The sequence below is a fragment of the Scatophagus argus genome, chromosome 6, assembly GCF_020382885.2.
Source record: "Scatophagus argus isolate fScaArg1 chromosome 6, fScaArg1.pri, whole genome shotgun sequence".
NCBI lineage: Eukaryota > Metazoa > Chordata > Actinopteri > Scatophagidae > Scatophagus > Scatophagus argus.
This window is the reverse complement of record NC_058498.1, coordinates 24,577,537-24,598,586: the sequence shown is the minus strand read 5'-3', so window position 1 is coordinate 24,598,586 and position 21,050 is coordinate 24,577,537. Positions and strand designations below refer to the sequence as shown.

Below are 21,050 nucleotides of genomic sequence, written 5' to 3'. Positions count from 1 at the left end.
CATAAACCTCCTCTTCTCCTCCATCAGCTCACAGTCTGTCAGAACCTCTCCCAGCTCTCCATAAGGACTCTAGCACTTCACACTACAGATACTAGGACTTTCTTCTAGTCATGATTCGGGTTTTTCGGCCCGTGGTCGTGTTGTTACTGTTCACGGTGAGTACGGAAGGGGTTTCTTGTTTCTGCAGTGTTCTTCTGCTATTGACTGAACAGTTTTACTGTACTGTCTTGTTAATTCTCAGTGGTGACAAATAGTCTGTTTCAGGTCTGAGCTAAAACATGGAACTGTCACTCTTTTTAAATTTCATGGTTGTAATGGACACAAATCTGTGAAGTGAACTAATTTCTGGTACAACTGTAAGGCTGATACTTGTTATCTTGGCTGCCTGTAGACAAATAGACTGTTTTAACCAACACACTGGCAGGGAACATATCATCTTTTAAATCATTATTTCTATGGTTGCAATTTCAAAAGGATTAAAACCCTGTACAAATCATGATGAACTGCTGCGTTTGTTCAGGTGTGTTCGCTACATAGGCTAATAATCTTGTTCAGTTTGACAAGAGCTGGCTGCTATGGCAACACAGATGAGGGCTGAACTTTCACACACTGCCTTCTCACATCAGTGATTATCTGGTCAGTGTGTTTGTGGATCACCTTATTGTTTTTTTTTTTCCCTGATTTTACTTGAGTTTTGATGTTTTTATCCGATTTCTAATTTTGTTTGGGCTTTTTCTTGCATCTTCTATTGTTTCTCTCTTCTAAATCTCGTAATGTCATGTCATGTCTCATCTGTTTTATTTCGCTGCCTTTTTGAAGCACTTTTTAACATGGACTTTGAATAGGGCTTCATAATATATTGTCTATATTGTCTAGCATATGACCACATTCATTTAGCAGCGTGTACACAAATGTGTCCCGGGCCATTCTGAGGAACCCCGACAGCATGCAGACTGGATATTCATATGCACAAAACATCCTGTCTGACTTCCATTTTGCTCACTGTCAAGTAGTAGATGCTTCAGCTGGTTACACCACTAATCTAGTATATCCCCAGACTCCCTTAAAAATCCCACAACTTTGAGCGAGAGAAATTTCATAACATTTTTGCAAAATGACAGCAATTTCTAAATCGTTCAAGCCTGATCGGAAACTCAGCATTAAATTCAATAGGCGTCAGCTTGTCACAGTATCATTATACCAGTTTTTCTGCTACTCAGTGTCTGAAGTGCATCTTGAGTTACCTGACAACATTTAGCAGCTGTTTGAATACACTGTTCCAGCTGATTTCAACATTTACATAAAATTTATGAAAAGAGAGAACATTTTATTAAAAGTTAACGTTAAATTTTACAAATAGAGTAAACAGTAACCATTAAATACTACTTCTTTTTTGCTCATGGATTAAGTCCCCAGACTCCCTTTTGTAATTTTGTGAATTGTTATGTTAGAAGAAAAAAAACTTTTTTAAAACTGGCAGCTGTTAGTGTGAGTATTTCTTTCTTTGAGTAAAATATGTACCTGTTTTTCCCAGCTATGTGCACATTAGCTTTGTACAGAGTTGGGAAGTGAGAGTCATGTGAAGATGCATTAAAATGTCACGTGTGAACTGACAGACTCAGAGCTGTTTACTAGCTGGCACGAACAGCCTCTCAGATGAATAGTGAAGACAAATAGTTTCTATTATTGGTGATGATTCAGAAGGCTATGTTCTTTATGCTCAGCACTTTTTTTCAAACATGTGATGTTCCCTGATGAGTCTGACTGGGTTTTTCTTTCTCACCAGAAGATGTGAGGCCACTCCCTTCTAATTTTCTCATCATACCTTTTCTGTTAACCCGACATGCCCATATATTTGCTGAAGAGGCTTAGCTAAATCTCCTAGGAGGGGTAGGGTGTGTCAGCCTGTCCTCTATACACAAGCAGCTACACATTAGCCGACAGATGGATTCTTTTACACACAGACCTTCCCAGTATCTTAGTGTCTTGAAGTAATTCAAAGCATTCCAGTGGTAAAACATTCTCATCAACACCCTAGTAATAGGGAATTAAAATGACTTTTGCTCTGATATCTCTTGCTTGGTAGAGTAGCGGTAAAAATGTTAACAATCTGAGGCCAAAATGCTGCAGCTCCACCACTGATAGCAGTTCATTGTAAATACAACTCAGCAACTCAGAAAGTAGGTTGTTTATATGTGGTTTAATTTGTAATATAAATGCTAAAGAAAGTAGCTAATCAAGGCTCACTCTGTTCACACTTAGTCTGCTCTCCAGCAGGATTCCCTGCTGTGCTTACAATGACGGTATCTATTTTGGCATTTCTGAATAGTTGTAAAAGTTTGATGTTGTACCATTCTTGAATTGAGGCCTGATTACAAATATGGCTTAGTGTTTGATAAAAGGGCTGTCATTATTTTCAAAGTGTCGAACGGCTCTAGCAGCTCATGCTTGCAACTCTTCTCATGCTGTTTGTTGAGCATTATGCCACAGTTTCTGTGGTATTCTTTCACCATGCAGCAATAGACACAAGACAAAGCAGCAGCTCAATCATCAGGTCATCTCTCTCAAACTGGCAGGTCAACATTCGGCTGGCTTAACTTTTCTCAGAACTGTCTGTCAAAGTACAGACTGTACTCAACTGGCATCTGGCTGGCTATTTGTTCTGTTGTTGTTAAAATGGGACACCTTTCATTCTTTTGGACACAGTTCTCTTTCTGTTCTACCTCAGTGAGTCAGATGGTCTGATGGAACAATGTGAGTTCTTTTTCTGGGTGCATTTTCCCTTTAAAATCCCAGAAAATGAAATGTTCTTAATGTGAAATATGTCATTTCAAACTAGAAGAGTGCACTCAGTGTGGGGATGGGCATGGGGAACAGGGGGGGTACAGGATAAGCTATGGGAAGAGTGAAATGAAGGGGAGAAAAAATACCAGCAATGCAAATGTCAATTTCAAAGTGAAAATGTCAACACTCATTGTCCTTTTCCTTAGTGGAAACAATATTCCAAACTGAAGTATTTAGTGATCAGTGATTGCAGGTCCTACTGGCCAGCCACTGGCTGTATAAAACAGAGCAGTTAATACAATAAGTTGTCACTGCAGCCGTTAGAGGTCATTGAGCATACAGTTATAAACGTGCACAAAAAATATTAGGTTGATGGGTCCAGTACCATATGAGATAAGCTGTGGCCACAAGGTCACACAAACAAATTATCCGTTTGAGGTTTACACCTGATAGAGATATAAACTGACAAAGAATGTGGAACAGTAAATGTGAAATGGTTTTAATAACCTTATCTGATCATTAACTCTAATTGCTGGAGTTGTGGAGTGGCTTCCCTTTCAGTGTTTATTACTTTTGGTTTTGACTGTTTGAGAAGGTATGACTTTCTTACAAAAGATGAAATTTGCCAGCCAGTGCAAACAGGAATGTTGTTGCTGTGAGACTGAGCTGCCGTACTTTCAGTAACTGACAGTACACACTCATGCGGTAAGCTTGTCTGATCATAACTGTTGACAGTTTTCCAACGTTCTCCTGAATGCATGTTCTGTATTGACTTTTTGGCCATTGCTGCAACTGTAATACATGAACTGCATTCCAGCTCCAGGCTGTTGCTGTGGTGAAGGCTGTCTGGATTCCCCCGAGGAAACCACTGGAGGAAAATGTAGACTATACTCAAGATGAATCTGTTGCCAAGGTGAGTCACTGGCCTTTGTCTTGAACTCTATTCTCTTACTTTGACTCCGATTCACTTCACATTCCACACCCAGAATAAATAGTTCTGAAAATGAACCTTTAGCTAATAACCACAAAAAAAAAACAAATAAATCAAGTAAACAAGTAAAGAAGCAGTACAATGTTATCTTTCAGCACACACAGGGGATATGTGGTCGGTGGGTACCTACAGGTTCCCCACTGTAACAGCTGCTCAGTGTCACTGAAACAAGAACATTTCTTAATTTTAAAACTGATAGGACATACAAACATAAACATTTTATTGACTGTAACACCACCTTTTAGGTCCTGTAAATCATATTTGTTGCCTCTTTTGTATTTCTTTTTGCATAGGAGACACAAAAAAATGGCAGAAGGATTAACTCTGAATGCAAATATGCAACAGAAAGCAAAACCTGAACTATCAGTAACACCTTCTATTAAGACCACGTATCTTATGTATTAAAGTGTATCATAAGATGTACTTAATGGCTACAATCATAAACACATGATGCTTTCAGACGCACTATATCAACAGTCAAATAATATTATACATGTGACTAATTAATGCTCTTAGCTAGTAAGATACTTACTATATAGAAAGTATACAGATCTCAATCAGCTGTAGTAAGAACTCATATTATGATGTAATAGTCCATGCAGCATGAAATGTGGTAAATATATGTGTGAAGTAAGTGAAGTGAAGTACATATTAATGCATCTGTAATAATGCATGCTTTATGCATTTGCCAAGAAGCACCTAGCTACTCCACAGAAGTACTGGGAGAACATGTTTTGTGGGTTTTGTGAGACTGGTTGTGTGGGAAGAAAACACAGTACTGCACCTGGTGTAAGAAGGGCATAGCATATTGTTATCCAAACATCATCCTGACAGTAAATTATAGTGGAGGAAGCATTATGATTTGGTGCCGCTTTGATGTCTCCTGGACAACTTACAATCATTAGTAGCCAGCCCAATCGAAGTCAAGACGTCAGCCAAATAGAAATGCTGTGGACGGACCTCAAGTGAACCATTCACAGCAGCCATCTATAAAACCCGATGGGCCAAAATTCCTTCTGACTGGTGTGCATGTCTGATCCAGAGCTATCCACAGCTATTCAAGGTCATTCCTGCCAAAGGTGGTATTATATCCAAAGATTTACTTAATGTTTCCACCAGCACTGTGAATGTTTATTGAGTGTGTTCAGGAAATACATGAATAATTATATGTGCTTGTCTATAGCTGTGAATTTGATGAAGATTAGATAACATGTTATGACTAAATAAAGAAGACAACAAGGTAATCAAGGGTTCACTCTTGAAGATATGAGATTTTCCACCCTCTTCTTTCAAAATCACCAAAGTTAATTTGCTGAATGCATCAAAAGACTTACCCATTGACCGAAATCAGTTTAGTCATACTACTGGTCATATCATTGTTAGCAAACAGTCAGCAAACCATCCTGTAAACACACTATGCCTCACCCTAAGTAGGACAAAAAAGACCTGAACATGTACTGTATATGACATGGCCAATAGAAAACACAAACCACAATTTCAAGAAAGAAAGAAATAAGGAAAACATCAGTCACCAGAGGGTGCCACTGGAACAATTTCACCATCTTCAACTAAGGGGAACTGCCTACCTTTCTATTAGACAAGCATTTATCTGCAGAGTGGAGGCCTCCAAAGTAGAGCAGAAGTACAGACAAGTAAAACGCCTGAAGGACAGTGCTCAGTTGTATGTTGACTTTATTCAACAGCATTCAACATGAAATGATGGTTAAGACTTTTTGTTTTTTTCCTATATGAAATAAATAGTTTTACACCGGTGCCATTGTAGTTGCTTTTGTTATTCTGGTGAAAATTTATTTTGTTGTTTCCTTCTGGTGTGCTGAAATTAATGTAAAGGAGACTGTGTTTAGCATAATCTGCTCTTCTTTGTGTTTCAGATTCACTCTGATTTCGATGATGGCACAGGGAATATCATCTACTCTTTAGAGGGGATTGGTGCAAACCAGTATCCCTTCAATGTGTTTGTGGTTGACCCTGTAACTGGAGTAATTCGTGTGACTCAGGTGCTTGACAGGGAGTCCATTGCTTTGTACAACGTAAGTGACACGTGATCTGTTGTTTTGACTTTTATGTTAATTTTCTTTGCTGAAGTAATTGCAGCTTTTCATATTTCATTTTGAGATTTTTGTTTTTATTTATTTTGCAGGACACTTATGTTTGTAAATTCAACTGACAGATGGCAAAAATAACAGTATTTGACTTTTCTGTTCCAGCTGTCAGGTGTTGCTAGGTACAGAGATGGTAGGCTGGCAGAAGAAAACGTTGATATACGATTTAAGGTTGTAGATCAGAATGACAACCCTCCAGTGTTTGGAAATATCATGCCCGGTGAGGTGCAGGAGCTCACTCCTCCAGGTTAGTGTTTCTGTTCAATTGTTTGTCCTGATATGTGTTGACAAAGCAATCCTTAATGTCTAAAATGATAAATGGAACAAGGCAAAAGTATGGGCAATGCAATATGCTTTTATTAAAGATATTTAAAAATGAATTATTGATATCATGCTAATAATAGTGCAAGTAATAATAATGCATATGACAGCATCATAGAAATCATCCAGCACAGCTGTTAGACTTTGTGGATCTTTTGTTGATGAGCTGTTGCTGTTGTTTCATATGTTTTTGTACAGTTATGGTTTCAGACTGTCTTTCACCTCCCTACACTCATATTTTCAGTGTAATTTATTCTTTATTGTCAAACTTTCTATACTTAGAGCAACAATATTGTTCTTGTGAACTTGTCTGGCCATTATAATCTTGTAGTGTAAATCTGATATTATGACAGCCCTAGTGTCAGCTACTGTCCACATTGTACACCTGTATTAATATGATGCAGCTACACAGCTATGAATGAATCAGTAATTGTGAATGATATATGAAACACTTGATACCAATATGATTGTAACTTCTGTTCAGCTAAGGGAGTGAAAAATTCTGCTCCCAACTAAGTATGCATGCAAACAATGCACAACATTGACTTTGCAAAGATTTCATTAGGAAAGAAATGCACTGAATACTCCATGTAATCAAAAATAAAACTAAAAATAACTTATTATTATTTCTTTTTTTTTTTCAGGGACTTCTATTATGAAAATAACTGCAACTGATGCTGATGAACCAGGGAATGAGAACTCTCAGATTGCCTATTCCATCGTAAATCAGAATCCACCCAATGGCATGTTTGGCATTTCTTCAGATGGAACCATCTTTGTCAACAATTTATTGGACAGAGAGGTATGGACTACAACAACAGATCCAAAGATCTGATCTAAATTCCGGAGGAATTACATTTTTCACTTCATCATCTGGTCAATGCCAGCTAATCCAATCACCAATCAGATTTAGTCAAGAAGGAACCCCTTTAATCTGTCTTTTTTGTGTGTATTTTTTATGGAAAGTTTATATTGTCTTTGGGATGACAACTTAACAAAAACCAAGATGACTTAACCTGTCACAAACACACTGTAGCATGAGTTATACAGGGCTTGCAAAAGCATTCGTACCCCTGGAAGTTTTCCACATTTTGTGATGCCACAACCATGAACATAAATAAATTTTAGTGGTGTTTTATGTGAAAGACCAACACCAAGCGGCACACAATTGTGAAGTAGAAGGAAAAATATGCATGCGTGCAAAACTATTCAGCCCCCTTTTTCCTGAGTGCAACCAATTGCTGTCAGAAGTTGCCTGATCATTGCTGAATGATCAAATGCTTACCTAACGATTAAATAAAGTCCACATGTGTGTATTCTAATCTCAGTATAAATGCAGCTATTCTGTGAAGGCCACAGAAGTTTGTTAAGAGAATGCTGGTGAAGTCCAAGGAACACACCAAACAGAGATAAAGTTGTAGAAAAGTAGGGTTAGGTTATAAAATGATTTCCCAAGCTTTGAACATCTCACGGACAACTGTTCAATTCATCATCCGGAAATGGAAAGAGTATGGCACAACTACACACCTACCAAGATATGGCTGTCCACCTAAACTAACAGGCCGAACAAGGAGAGCACTGATCAGAGATGCAGCCAAGAGGCCCATGGTAACTCTGGAGGAGCTACAAAGACCCACTGCTCAGGAGGGGGAATCTGTCCACAGGACAACTATTAGTCGTGCACTACACAAATCTGGCCTTTATGGAAGAGTGGCAAGAAGAAAGCCATTGTTGAAAGAAAGTCATAAGAAGTCCCATTTCCAGACATGTGGAAGAAGGTGTTCTGGTCTGATGAGCCCAAAACTGAACTTTTTGGCCTAAAAGCAAAACGCTATGTGTGGCGGAAAACTAACACTGCACATCACTCTGAACACACCATCCCCACTGTCAAACATGCTGGTGGCACCATCATGCTGGATGGGAAGATGGATGGAGCCAAATACAGGGCAATCTTCGAAGAAAACCTGTTGGTGTCTACAAAAGACTTGAGACTGAGGCAGAGGTTCACCTTCCAGCAGGACAACGGCCCTAAACATAAAGCCAGAGCTACAATGGAATGGTTTAAAACAAAACATAGTCTGTGTTAGAATGGTCAGTTTTTCATTTGTAAAAAAATTTGGAAATCAGGTACAATTTTCTTTCTACTTCACAATTGTCTGTTGATCTTTCACATAAAATGCTGATAAAATTGATTTATTGTTGTGGCTGTGACGTGACAAAATGTGGAAAAGTTCCAGGGGTCTGAATACAAGCCACTGTATGTTATGTGTTAACGTGACATGACCTCCGTTAGCTAGTTTGCTTGATTAGCCATTCATCATTAATCCTCAGTGCAAGGATGCCAGCAGCCAAACCCAGCTTGGATCTTCATTAATATTCAAAATGTTTCCCAACTTCAGCTGTTGAAGATTTCTTTCCCTTACTTCATCTTCTAGTGCAGAGAAATTACAGCATGGTTGACTCAAATAGTTTAAGCGTTTTTATTTGGAGTATTAGTATCGTGATAATACTCCAAATAAAAACTCATAGCATGCTAGTTTCTTCACATAGACATGTGCTATTGCTTGGTGATCTTGCTTTATTGATTAATACCTTTTACAAGGAATTATCCATAAGATGTCTTGGATACCCATCAGGGCAACATCTTTATGTGCAAAGACTCCTTCAAATACAACACCAACTGTTGCATGATTGGTATGAAATCCTTTGACATTAACATCCCTGACTAAAACATACACACAAGTTCAAACAGAGCACTTAATTTGTGTGTATGACCATGTACACTACTCTAGATAAGATTAGCCCCACAGACGTCAAGGTGCATTGTCATACTCTTAGTGAAATTTTCCAACATATGTCTTTTCTTGGGGCGGCACGGTGGTGCAGTGGTTAGCACTGTCGCCTCATAGCAAGAGGGTTCCAGGGGAATCTGGGATTCCCCTGGGATTCGAACCTGGGCCCTTCTATGTGGAGTTTGCATGTTCTCCCTGTGCATGCGTGGGTTTTCTCCGGGTACTCCGGCTTCCTCCCACAATACCAAAAACATGCACATTAGGTTAATTGGCTACTCTACATTGTCCCTAGGTGTGAGTGTGAGAGTGTGTGGTTGTCTGTCTTTGTGTGTTGGCCCTGCGATTGACTGGTGACCAGTCCAGGGTGAACCCCGCCTCTCGCCCGTAGTCAGCTGGGATAGGCTCCAGCTCCCCCGCCACCCTGACGGATAAGCGGTATAGAAAATGGATGGATGTCTTTTCTTCCCACCTTATTTCCAAAATATTTATGACCCTACCAGAAAATGACAAGTTTCATTCCTATAATTTCTGAAAATTACCGTTATTGCTGGTATTTATGGTATTTTCCTACTTTTTAGAAAGCAGATCAGTACACTCTGACAGTGAGAGGTCAAGACTTGAATGGCAGTCCCGGGGGAAACGCTGCAACCAGCACTGTTACCATTAAGGTCCTGGATGTAAATGACAACCTTCCTACACTGGAAAAAGAAGCGGTAGTTTTATTTTTTGCACTCTCCTATATCAACATATTGGTATATCAATTGTATATTTGTACAAGAAAAACAATGTCCTTGAGGATTTTCAGAGCTGTATGATTTCACTGTTTTTGTTTGAGGAAATAAGGAATATATTAAAATGTTGACATGCTCACAGATCACTCAGTAAAGAAGAAATGTTCATCACGAATGTGTCGTCAAATAGGTAGTGTAGAAAACCTTGTTACGTTCGTCTCATAATGTGTTTTACTTGCAGTATGAGGGCAACATTGATGAGAATACACAAGGTGTGGAGGTGATGAGACTCAAAGCAGAAGACCTGGACCTGGAGGGAACAGACAACTGGGAAGCTGTGTTTGACATTGTCAAAGGCAATGAGGCAGGATACTTCAGCATTAAAACAGACCCCAAGACCAATGAGGGCATCCTAATGCTTGACAAGGTACTTGTGAATGAGCAGCACAACCGGGGTTTGGGAGTATTTAATGAGAAGCAATATAATGCATGTCTTAGTATCCCAGTCCTTTGTGAGATAAATGTGTTAAAAATTCTTCTTATGTTGTTCCACAAAGCAGCAGCTCCTTCTCATACCTGTGGGCTTAGCCTCACTAGATGCTTTGGGTGTAGGACCAGTCTTTCTATTCTGTTTCAAGAAGTTGCCACTCCAAATTGATTTCCTAACTTCTCTGACATTTTGCCAGTGAAAAATTTGCCTTCACTGAACCTAGCAGTTAGGATCATGAGAGTAAGCATACCATTCCACCACATGAGGTGACAGTCCTCGGGGGGGACTTTGAGGTGTGGAACTTCTTGACAGTATATTTTATATTTAATCATGACAAAAACCATGACCTTGAGATGTCTTTAAAACAAACTTAAACACTAACATAAAATCAAGTCCTTCCTGACACTCCTGATTAACTATGTTTTCTACATCTAGAAAAAATGACAATGACATATCCATCAGACATCCATCTTTAACATTATCGATGTACACAAAACAGCACCTGCTGTTCAGTCCTTATTTTATTCAATATAATGAGCCTGAGTTGACAAATCGTGATATGTGTTGTTATTGTTATAATAATAATCTGTGACCATTGTGTTTGTGTGTGACATTTCACAGGCTGTAAATTATGAGGACGTGAAGGACCTTGACCTAGGAATATCTGTTAGAAACAAGGCTCCACCATATGATGGATCTGGGGCAAGTTCTGGAACTAGTATAAGTTTTGGAGGAGGCGGAGGAGGGGGAGGAGGAGGAGGAGGAGGAGGAGGAGGGGGAGGGGGAGGGGGAGGAGGGGGAGGAGGAGGAACAGGTGGTGGTACTGGTACGGGAAGTTGGTCTGGAGGATCATCATGGCAAAGTGGGACGACATTTAAAACCTATCCAGTCAAAATCAATGTAAAGAATCAGCCTGAGGGGCCAGCCTTTGACCCCAAAGTCAAAGCTGTTCCCATCTCAGAGGGAGGCAACTCCTTCAACATTAATGATGTTATTGCCCGCTACCCTGCAATAGATGGAGACACTGGGAAACCAGCTGAGAATGTCAGGTCAGTACATACACAAGCACATACACATGAAGTGTCTGCAGTTATAATTACAATGTCAGCTTAATTTTCTACAATCAGTAATAACAACTGACACAGCTTTTTTCTGCTGCAGGTATGTCAAGGGCTCAGACCCTGACAACTGGCTAACCATCGACCCAAAGACAGCTGAGATCAAACTGAACAAGATGCCTGATAGAGAATCTAAATTTCTGGTCAATGGGACATATTTTGCTCAAGTGCTGTGCATCACTGAAGGTACACTCTTCTCTGTGTTTAGTGCAGACTCAGATATTTTACACATCAGACTAATACTCTCAGTGGAAAGTAGCTGTGAAAAGGTACTACACCTCAAGCTTAAAAGTCTTAACTTCTATAGTGGCATCTAGTGGCATGTATATATATATGTATGTAAGTTTTAACCTCTGGAGACCATCAGCCCCCAGGGCAAATGTCCTGAGGGAAGTGAGGCAAAAAGGAAATGCTGAATGATCTGTTCTTATTGCTGTTTGTGTTTCCAACACAGACCAGCCTGCTAAAACGGCCACCGGCACCATTGCTATCCAGGTGGAAGATTTTAATGACCACTGCCCCACCCTGACCAGCAACATCCAGACTATGTGTACCACGCATGATTCTGTTATTGTGAATGCTAAAGATGAGGATGTTTTCCCTAACGGACCTCCTTTTGACTTTGTAATCATCCCAGAGGGCACTGAGGGCAAATGGCAAGTGGAGCATCTCAATGGTAAGGAGAATACTGTAAATTATTTAATAATTGTGGTATATGGAATATAGATAGAAATACACAATTGATATAAAGTTGGAAAAGGCTCAATATTGACATAAACTAAGGATAAGGCTTAGCAAATTGAAAAGTTTTTATTATTTTGTTTCATTCTGCATGAGTGGCTTTAAGCTTCATGAATAAAATTAAGAACAGGGTTTGACCTTAAAGGCAATAACATAAGTACAACAACAATAACTTTTTCACTGTGGTTATGTTCCAGTGTTCAGTGCAATTGAGTTTATTCTTTTACAAAAGGCTCCTGAATTTCAAGTTAAGACAGAATGGCCGTGCATCCCTTTTTTTATCCTAAATTGGTCAATTTTGGTGTCATTCTTTTACATGTCTTAGGCGTGTTCGACTGGGGAAATCTCCATGTATGTGCTGTAGCCACTCGTCCAATTTCAGGGTCACAGTCCCCAGTACTCCGATTACCACTGGCACCACTGTTACCTTTACTCGACACATCTTCTCTATCTCCTTTCAGCCCTTGGTATTTTTCGAGCTTCTTTTGTTTCTTCTTCTTGATGTTGCTGTCCCTTGGGATTTCAACATCTATCACCACTGCTGTTTGTCAACCACCACAATGTCCAGCTGGTTCACCGTCACCATTTTGTTAGTCTGAATCTGGAAGTCCCAGAGGATCCCAGCTTGGTCATTCTCAACCACCTTGGGAAGCGTCTTTTATTCTGACCTTGGGACTTCCAGCCCATACTGACTGCAGATGTTCCTGTATACTATGCCAGCCAGTTGGTTACAGCGTTCCATGTACGCTGTTTCTGCCATCATCTTACACTTTGCTGTTATGTGCTGAATTGTCACAGCATCATTGCACAGCCTGCACTTTGGGTCCTGTCTGGTGTGGTAGACCCCAGCCTCTATTGATCTTGTACTGAGTGCTTGTTCTTGTGCTGCCATGATCAGTTCTTCTGTGCTGTCCTTCAGTCCAGCCTTCTTGGGCTTGTCACTCCATGATGGTTCATCATCTTGACACTCACTAGTCCTCGACTTCTGTCATTCCACTTAGTGTACAGTCTCAGTGTGCTGAACTTGGAGTGAAACCCTCTGGGTACATAAGTTGATATGGAATACATTCTGGTTATTCAATAATAAATTCTGGTTTTTCAATACATACTGGTATATTTATAGCATAGAGTATATTTTTGGAAAATTTGCCACAACAATTTCCTATTCTTCTCATTTGTTTGTCTTGTTGCTGGCAGACACTGCAGCGATCCTGAGGGCCCAGGAATCCATGTGGCCTGGTGTGTATGAGGTGGAATTTTTGGTGAAGGATGAGCAGGGACATTCCTGTCCAGAACCACAGAAGGTGAAGGTCCAAGTTTGCACCTGTGAGGATGGAGTGCAGTGTGGAAAACGAGGCAGCAGTGGTCAGCCCAGCAAAGGGATACAGTTCGGACCTGCAGGCATCGGACTGTTAATACTAGGCCTGCTGCTCTTACTACGTAAGTATGATGCGATGCTGGTTATGATGAAGGGTCATGTGATCAAACATTGATGAAGACAGGTTCAAATCTAGTTAGGCCAAAGCTGAGGCCAGAGCAAATGATTCAAAACTAAGAGCAAAACTAGCTTGCAGCCAATACATGTTTTTTGTTTTTTTGACTTTTTTTATTTTAGAAAATAAGAATTAAGGACTTTGTTGAATATTAACTTAATAATAAGATTCATTTGTCAGGCACTGACACAATGAAAATTCTGAAGATGTAAATATTTCCCAATGTATATAAAGGTTATTGAAGACAATTACATTATATGTACAATCCCAAGAATAATACAATGCCATGTGAAGTGTGAACAAAGGTGTAAAAATGAATAGATTTCTGAATACTTGGCTTAAATACTTAAATATGCAGGGAAGAAAAAAATCTAATCTGGAGTATGTACCTGTGACCAAGTAAGGTGTGACTTTAAATTGGCAGAACATCAAGATGAACCTCAGGAAGTAGTGGGAGGAAGGAAGGTAGGAAGGTAGGAAGTAAAACACTACCCACCTAAGTCCTTATAAGAGCTAATCAATACTTCGAGAACTTGGGTGGCAGGTGAGTAGTGATCAGGGGGAAAAATACACAAAACTCGATGGTCTGCAGAGCAGGACACCAGGAGACATGAGGAATGCAGGGAAGAGTTGGGCATGAGTCACGGTGGAGCGATCACAATTTCACAAGATTAGTAAGAGCCTGAAGCACTGATACCACAGTTGGAGTGACACCGATCTGATGAACCTGGAAACCGTGAACTGGTATTTCATGCAGCAGACAGGAGTGGAGTTGATATCAGCGTGATCAGGAAGTGAGCAGGTGTAGAGGTGGAAGGCAGTGCTCAGGTGAATACGCCCAGCTTGGGGCAGGCCAAAAAGACAGACAGGGGAGTTGAGACACATGACAGGGACAAACCGAAACACAAGTGACTGGAAACAGAGGAGCACAGAAGGAGGGGAGATCTGGCAGATCCTGACAAACTTAGAACACCGCTTTGTCACCTGTTGACCCGCCTGCCATAACCAATGATATGTGCGATATGTGTCTTGCCAACCCACCTGTTTTATCAAATTTTCAGTTTTTTGTATTTATTATTTAAAACAGTTTTTTCATTAGTACCTTCCTATTTGTGTTGTATTACACTTTTAATCTTAAAATAGACTGGTTATAGATACATCAAGTGGTTGCCTGTTACAAGAGAATTGTATTGTACTTTGTAAATTGAAGCTGCCCCTCTATTTTGAGGACTCGACTACTACTGTAGTTCCCACACCACTTTGGGAGCTACTTGGGAGATAGACTAAAACTTTGCTGTTGTTGTTACAGTCATTCCCCTGTTGCTGCTCTTCTGCCAGTGTGGGGGAGTTGCTGGTCTTCCAGGAAACTTTACTGAGATGCCTTTCGACACCAAATCAAACCTCATTAACTACCACACTGAGGGCCAGGGAGAGAACACGGTGAGACTAACATATTTAGCTTTTCAACAGATGACCACCATTGTTGAGGACAAGAATCCTGCTATATTTAATTGTGGCTCACAATTGAGAAGATGTGTGGTTGAAAGCTGCATGAAATGATTTTTCACTGCTAGGCAGCAGAATAACTGTTGACTCTGTATTAACATTTGAATCATTGTCATATGATAGGAGGTGCCACTACTGAACATGCAAACACAACTGGATGGAGATATAGCCAAAATGGGTATGGGTACCATTAGTAAAACTTCAGCAATGGCGCCCATGGCAGGTTTGGATTCCCAGAAATCCGTCACATCCTTCGATGGGATGAATGGGGCTGTCTACCAAGAAAGCTTTTCAAATGGCCGTAAAGAAGGGACATGGGGATTGATGAACCAGATGAGTGGAAGTGGCTTCTACTCAGGGGTTCAGGGCACAGAATCGGGAGTGGGTGGAGGAATTTATGACAGCATGGCTCTGTCAGACCACTTCCTGCGACAGTACTACACTCAGGTGAGGATTCAGTGAAAATGTTTTACTCTTTAGCTATCGGCTTTTGCCATGCTAAATGTAAGTGCTTAGATGGTACTCAAACAATCAGTCATGCTGTGTGCTTATCAAATAAATCAAATGTTAAATGTTCAGCTTTTACTCTTAAGAACCAATTTAACCTCAGGAAATTGAAATTAAACTGACCATCTTACTGTGTGTTAATGGACATAACAACACAACATTTTAAGAACGCAAAACAAATTCTTTGGCACAACCATTGTTTTACCCAAAAATGAAAGAAATTATTCTGAAATGATTGTTTCATTTGTTTTTTTTGTGGGATTTTTTTTGTTTAATTTGGGTGATATTACTGCATTCACGAGCAGCACATAGAACAGTAAACCCAAGTAATAACACAGTGTAACACTTCTGCTTTGTGAGTGCACACAACAGTAACTACAAAAACCTATAGACAATAAAAGACTGCTGACGCAGCTGTTTTAGGTAGTTGTCTTATTAAAATCAGTATTAAAGACAAAAGATTGGTCAGTTTTGCATGTACAAAACAACTACAATACATTGGTTACCAGCTAAATGATGGACAAACTTGTACTCAAACATATTTTTAAAGCCAATCTGCTGAGTGTTGCAGAGGAGTGCTAAAGAAATGCCCTTAGTTGAAGATCTGCAGCTACACAGCCTGAGAGGAGCATAACCACAGAAGCATAACTACAGGAGACCTCAGGATAGGATAAAGAGGCACTTAAATTCAACAGCCCAGTAATGCATCAGTAAACTGCTACAAAGAAACATTTAGATATGCATAGCACTGATTACATGAGCATGTAGGAAGTCATAGCTTGTTGCATTCGCAGCCGAAATTGTCCTATGCAAGGATACCTTTTGCTTGTGGTTACTTGTGTGTGCTTGTTTAGACTAATTAGACGAATTTAAGGTGATAAATTTGAGGACAATAATGTCATGTAATTATAGTGCTTAGTCAGCTTTGGGGTTGATTTCCTTTTCTGTTTCAACAGAAGGTGGCCAGTGGAAATGAGAACCTTGAAGTGAAGGACGATCTTCTGGTTTATGACTATGAGGGCCAGGGTTCCCCTGCTGGCTCAGTGGGCTGCTGCAGCCTCCTGGAGCCTGACAACGACCTTCAGTTCCTTGATGACCTCAGTCTAAAGTTCAAGACACTGGCCGAGGTGTGCGAAGGCAAGAAGATCCAAACTGAAGTCAAACAAGTGTTCACTCCTCTCCCCAGTGCCACCATCAACACTCAGAGTTCAGTATCAAGTGTGGCTACTACTCAACAGCTGCCCCCTCCACCCCAACTGCAGCCAACTGTACTCAGATCAGAGCAGTCTGTGGTCAGGGAGACGTCAGAGCGATCTCAGGCAGTGAAGGAAAGCACGGCCACTTTGAGACAAGGGATGACCACCGCAAATCAAGGTCAGGTGCTCCTGCTACAGCAGCAGCAGCAGCCTGTCTACCTCACTACCACCCCTATGCTCCAGCCAATGCATTACGTAGTCCAGCCACAGGTTCAAAACACTCTGCTGCTGGCTGAGGCACCAGCCACCAACCTGCAGGGCATGGTACTGGTTAACGGCACCCAGACTGGACCTGCCCAAGGTATGATCATTCAGGGGCAGCCAGTGATGTCAAGTGGACAAGCCCAGGGCACAGCCATGATGCTGGTGGAGACGGGTGGTGCCCAGGGAGGAAGTTCCAACTTGATCCAAACTACCAACCTCTCTGGTTCCCAGAAAATGATGGTAGTGGAGGGCAAGGTTCCTGCAGGATCAATGAAAGTGCTAAAGGGGAGCCAGACCTGTGTTGTACCAGGGGGAACTCTACAGTCAGGGCTGTCGGGGTCTCAGAGAGTCCTGGTTGTCGGAGGGCCTGTAAGCAGTGGAAGGCAGCTTGTCCAGGAGGCAGGAGATCTGTCCCAGAAGAGTGATATCTCTGGATCTCAAAGAGTCCTCTACAGTAAAGGCAGCACATCTGCTGGCTCTCTGAGCAGCATGGTGGGTTCATCTACCACCACAGTGAACACAACTCCCAACTACCACAAGGTGGTGGTGCAGGAGACAAGAGAAATTCACTGAAGGACAGATTGTAAGGACAACAGGGAACCTCTTCAGTCATGCCAATTAGTCATGCCTGGTTCAGACGGTGATGGGATGCTTGTGTGACTCCGCTAATTTTTTTTAAAAATCACTGAAATTTTAAGTCACAAAAGACTCTTTTAATGCAGATTAAAATTCTGGAAAGGCACTGTCTCAATATATTTATGAGAAACACATACAAGTCGGTTAATTGGTGGAGGGTGTGTTGCAGTAGTTTGATGAGGACATGTACAGGCATGCTCATATGCTGGTTTCTACTTAATAACCAACATATGCATTTAAGCCTCTGTGTTACCTAACCAGGCAATAAATAACCAGGCTGACTGGTTAAAAAACTGAAATGCTGGAAATTTTAGGAACATTTTCTTTTTCTTTTCTACCTGCCTTTGCTATAAGGTTTTTTCTGTCTTTTACCAGGTTTACAAAAATATTTTTGCTATTAATTTTGGTAATGGTCCAGTATTTATGTAATTCGGAATGGATTTGATTATGTTTAATATACTTTTGTTTTGTGTGTGTGTTCTGCTTTCTTATGTTTGTTTGTGTTTTGCTTTCTTGTAATCCAGCTTGATCTAAACATTCTCCATCTGCCTTTACGAAGTTCTCATGTTTATAAGATTTGGTTTTATCAAACTGTTTTAACTGTGTGTAGTATGGTGTGTATGGTTATACAATGGTAAAAACATGCATTTATTATTATGCAAACAGATACTTATGCTCGAATACATTTGACATGGTGTCATAATGTCTGTCTCAGGGATGTCTAATGCAAAGCATTTATCTCATGCTTGCTTACTTTAATAAACTCTTTTTTATGCAACAGTTCAGGTCAACAAGCATTTTATGTCCTATGACAGTCAGCTAATGTATTACCTAATAAACTCATTGTTTTTCTGGCCGTAATTGGCTGTGTAAAATGTCAAATGATTTTTGGTTTTTCAGAGTAAGAACACACTCTGGAGGAATGCCAAACACCAGCTGGCAGGCTGCAGAATATATTTTCTCACATTACGGTTCATTTAAGAAAAATTTGGATATAAACCAAGTCATTGGCGAGCTGTCAAGTTTCACAATCTCTTAAATGTTTAACTCTTGATGTTCATTTAACTCTTGATGCCTCCTCACAGATGAAGTCTGTGCTGATGGAAAAAAGGGATCCTTTGGAATTAAAACCTCCATACTTTGCAGCACTTCCTACTTTGTGAACATTCAGTGTGTTTTGGATTTATCCCTCACTTTTTAAATTTTTATCGACTTTTTACAGTATTTTATTTTGTGTTTTATGATTTGCAAACAAAAAAGTGTTTGTTGTTAAATTGGGTATTTGCTATGTACTTTGCTTGTGAGATCCCTGATTACATTTATTACAAATACTTATGTGCTGGAGTAAATTTTGACATAATGTCATAATGTCTGTCTTAGCGATGTCTAACAGGAAGCATTTATGTAATGTTGGCTTACTTTGGTAAACCTTTTTGTATGCAGCAGTTCAGGTCAACAAGCATTTTATATCTTTTTGTTTCTACACATGGAAAGGCTAATACATTACATAAGTAGGGTTGTGCGCGACTTTTCAACAATTCATTTAAATGCTGCTGGAGATTTATGGACAATAGTTATGAATTCTTGCATGTAACACACTGACGAGCATTAACAGTGAGCAATAAATATTCCACCAAAGACAAGAAGTGGGCGTCGGACTCTGTTATTTCACTAGACACTGCTAAGCGGTGCTACAGCCTGGTCCAGTCTATGCAGCCCCTCAGTGGCTTTAAGTGTAGGCTTAGCAGCTACAGTACACATTTATATTACATACTGACATAAGTTACGCTGAAATGTCTTCATAGTCAAATGTTGCTTTATTAAAAAAAAACAAGTACCCTACTAATATTAAGGACACCTCTTAACTTTGGTACCTAAGATCTTTCTGAAGAATGTAATTAATGATTTTGGCATTTATAATTATAGATTAAATTGTGATCAATGTTGAGTGTTTTGCAAGTGTTGTCTCACTTTTGAACAAGGCAAAGTTCTTAAAATTAGGATTTAGAAACACCATTAATGATAAGCTTTTTGTTTTTGTGGCAGTAACTGGCTCTGTAACATGCCAAATGATTTGAGTAGGAACACACCCCGAAGGAATGCCAGACAACAGGAAAGAACTGGCATGCTGCAGAATCCACCCTCTCAAGTTTCAATTCATTTAAGAAAGATTTGCATATTATCTCAGACAACACATTGGTGCCCTGTCAGATCACATGTCAGATTACAATTACACATGTGAAGGTCTCTACATCAACAAGGCAAGATATCCCCATGCTTTGGAACACTCACACACAACACTTTGTGAATATTCAGTGTGTTTAATGTGGATTTATCCATCAATTTTTGCAGTTTTAGTTTTTACTGACTTTTTACAGTATTATGTTTTCCCTGTGCGTTATGATTCAGTTTCTTAATGTTATTCTTGCTTTTATTCTCTTTCTTTATCTATTTGAAAGCACTTCTATAAGTGCTTTACAAACAAAGTTGATTGTCTAACGGGGTATTTCATATCCACTTTACTGTTGAAATCTTTTCTAACAGATGAGGTGGTGATATTAATAAACCACTCGTGTCACATACCACCTGGGAGGGTGAAATCAGATGAAACCCATTAGTTAACTAAACTTCAGACATACAGGTATCTCAAAGACATAAAGCCCTGCATGACCTGAACCTTTCTGCTATGACAAAACTGAGGTTACTGTGATGGGTGCTAATACATCTTAGAAACAAATTGTCTAATGATATATCAGCTCTTCGATCAGGGTGTCCTTCAACTAATTTCAAGGACTTTCTTTTATCACCTACTTAACACGACAAAAATCAGATACATATTGTCCTGAAAAGATGCTGTAAAAAATTGGTCCATGCATCTCTTACTATCAGGCTGGATTATTATAATTTCCTATTATCAGGTTGTCCCACTGAGAGTCTCTAAAGACTCTCCAGCTAATCCAGAATCAGATAAGAACCCATACAGTTCATACATTTTCCCAAACATGGCTTTTCTGTACTGGCTTCCTAATGTAAAATGCAGAACAAAATTGAAAGTCCTAATATTATGCTACTACTGCTATGCTCCCAGGATGCAGATTTACTTGTGGTCCCAAGAGTCTTCAAAAAAAAAAGGGAGCAAGAGCCTTCAGTTATCAAGTTTCTCTCCTGTGGAACGATCCTCATATGTCATTATTGGTAGCAAAAATGCAAGTCGCAACTATGGACCAATGGAATCAAATCATTGGATATTATAATTTAAAGTTAAAAGTTAGAAGTTGCCACTGGGACACCCTGAGCAGTCATGAGATAAATCTGAGGGATCACAAAATGACAACCCTGACAGGAGAAGATGACTGG

The 21,050-nt window shown here is 39.9% G+C and overlaps 1 protein-coding gene across 1 annotated transcript; it reads left to right on the top strand.

Moving 5' to 3' along the window:
- Nucleotides 1-21: 21 nt before the first annotated feature.
- Nucleotides 22-19,339, top strand: LOC124060792 (desmoglein-2-like). The gene is made up of 14 exons (XM_046392107.1): nucleotides 22-155; nucleotides 3,602-3,697; nucleotides 5,668-5,826; nucleotides 6,004-6,145; nucleotides 6,864-7,021; nucleotides 9,590-9,724; nucleotides 9,984-10,169; nucleotides 10,854-11,281; nucleotides 11,394-11,536; nucleotides 11,805-12,026; nucleotides 13,289-13,531; nucleotides 14,894-15,024; nucleotides 15,214-15,537; nucleotides 16,554-19,339. The coding sequence occupies exons 1-14, from the start codon at nucleotides 111-113 to the stop codon at nucleotides 17,628-17,630; spliced, it is 3,489 nt and encodes a 1,162-aa protein (XP_046248063.1). The 5' UTR covers nucleotides 22-110; the 3' UTR covers nucleotides 17,631-19,339.
- Nucleotides 19,340-21,050: the final 1,711 nt, after the last annotated feature.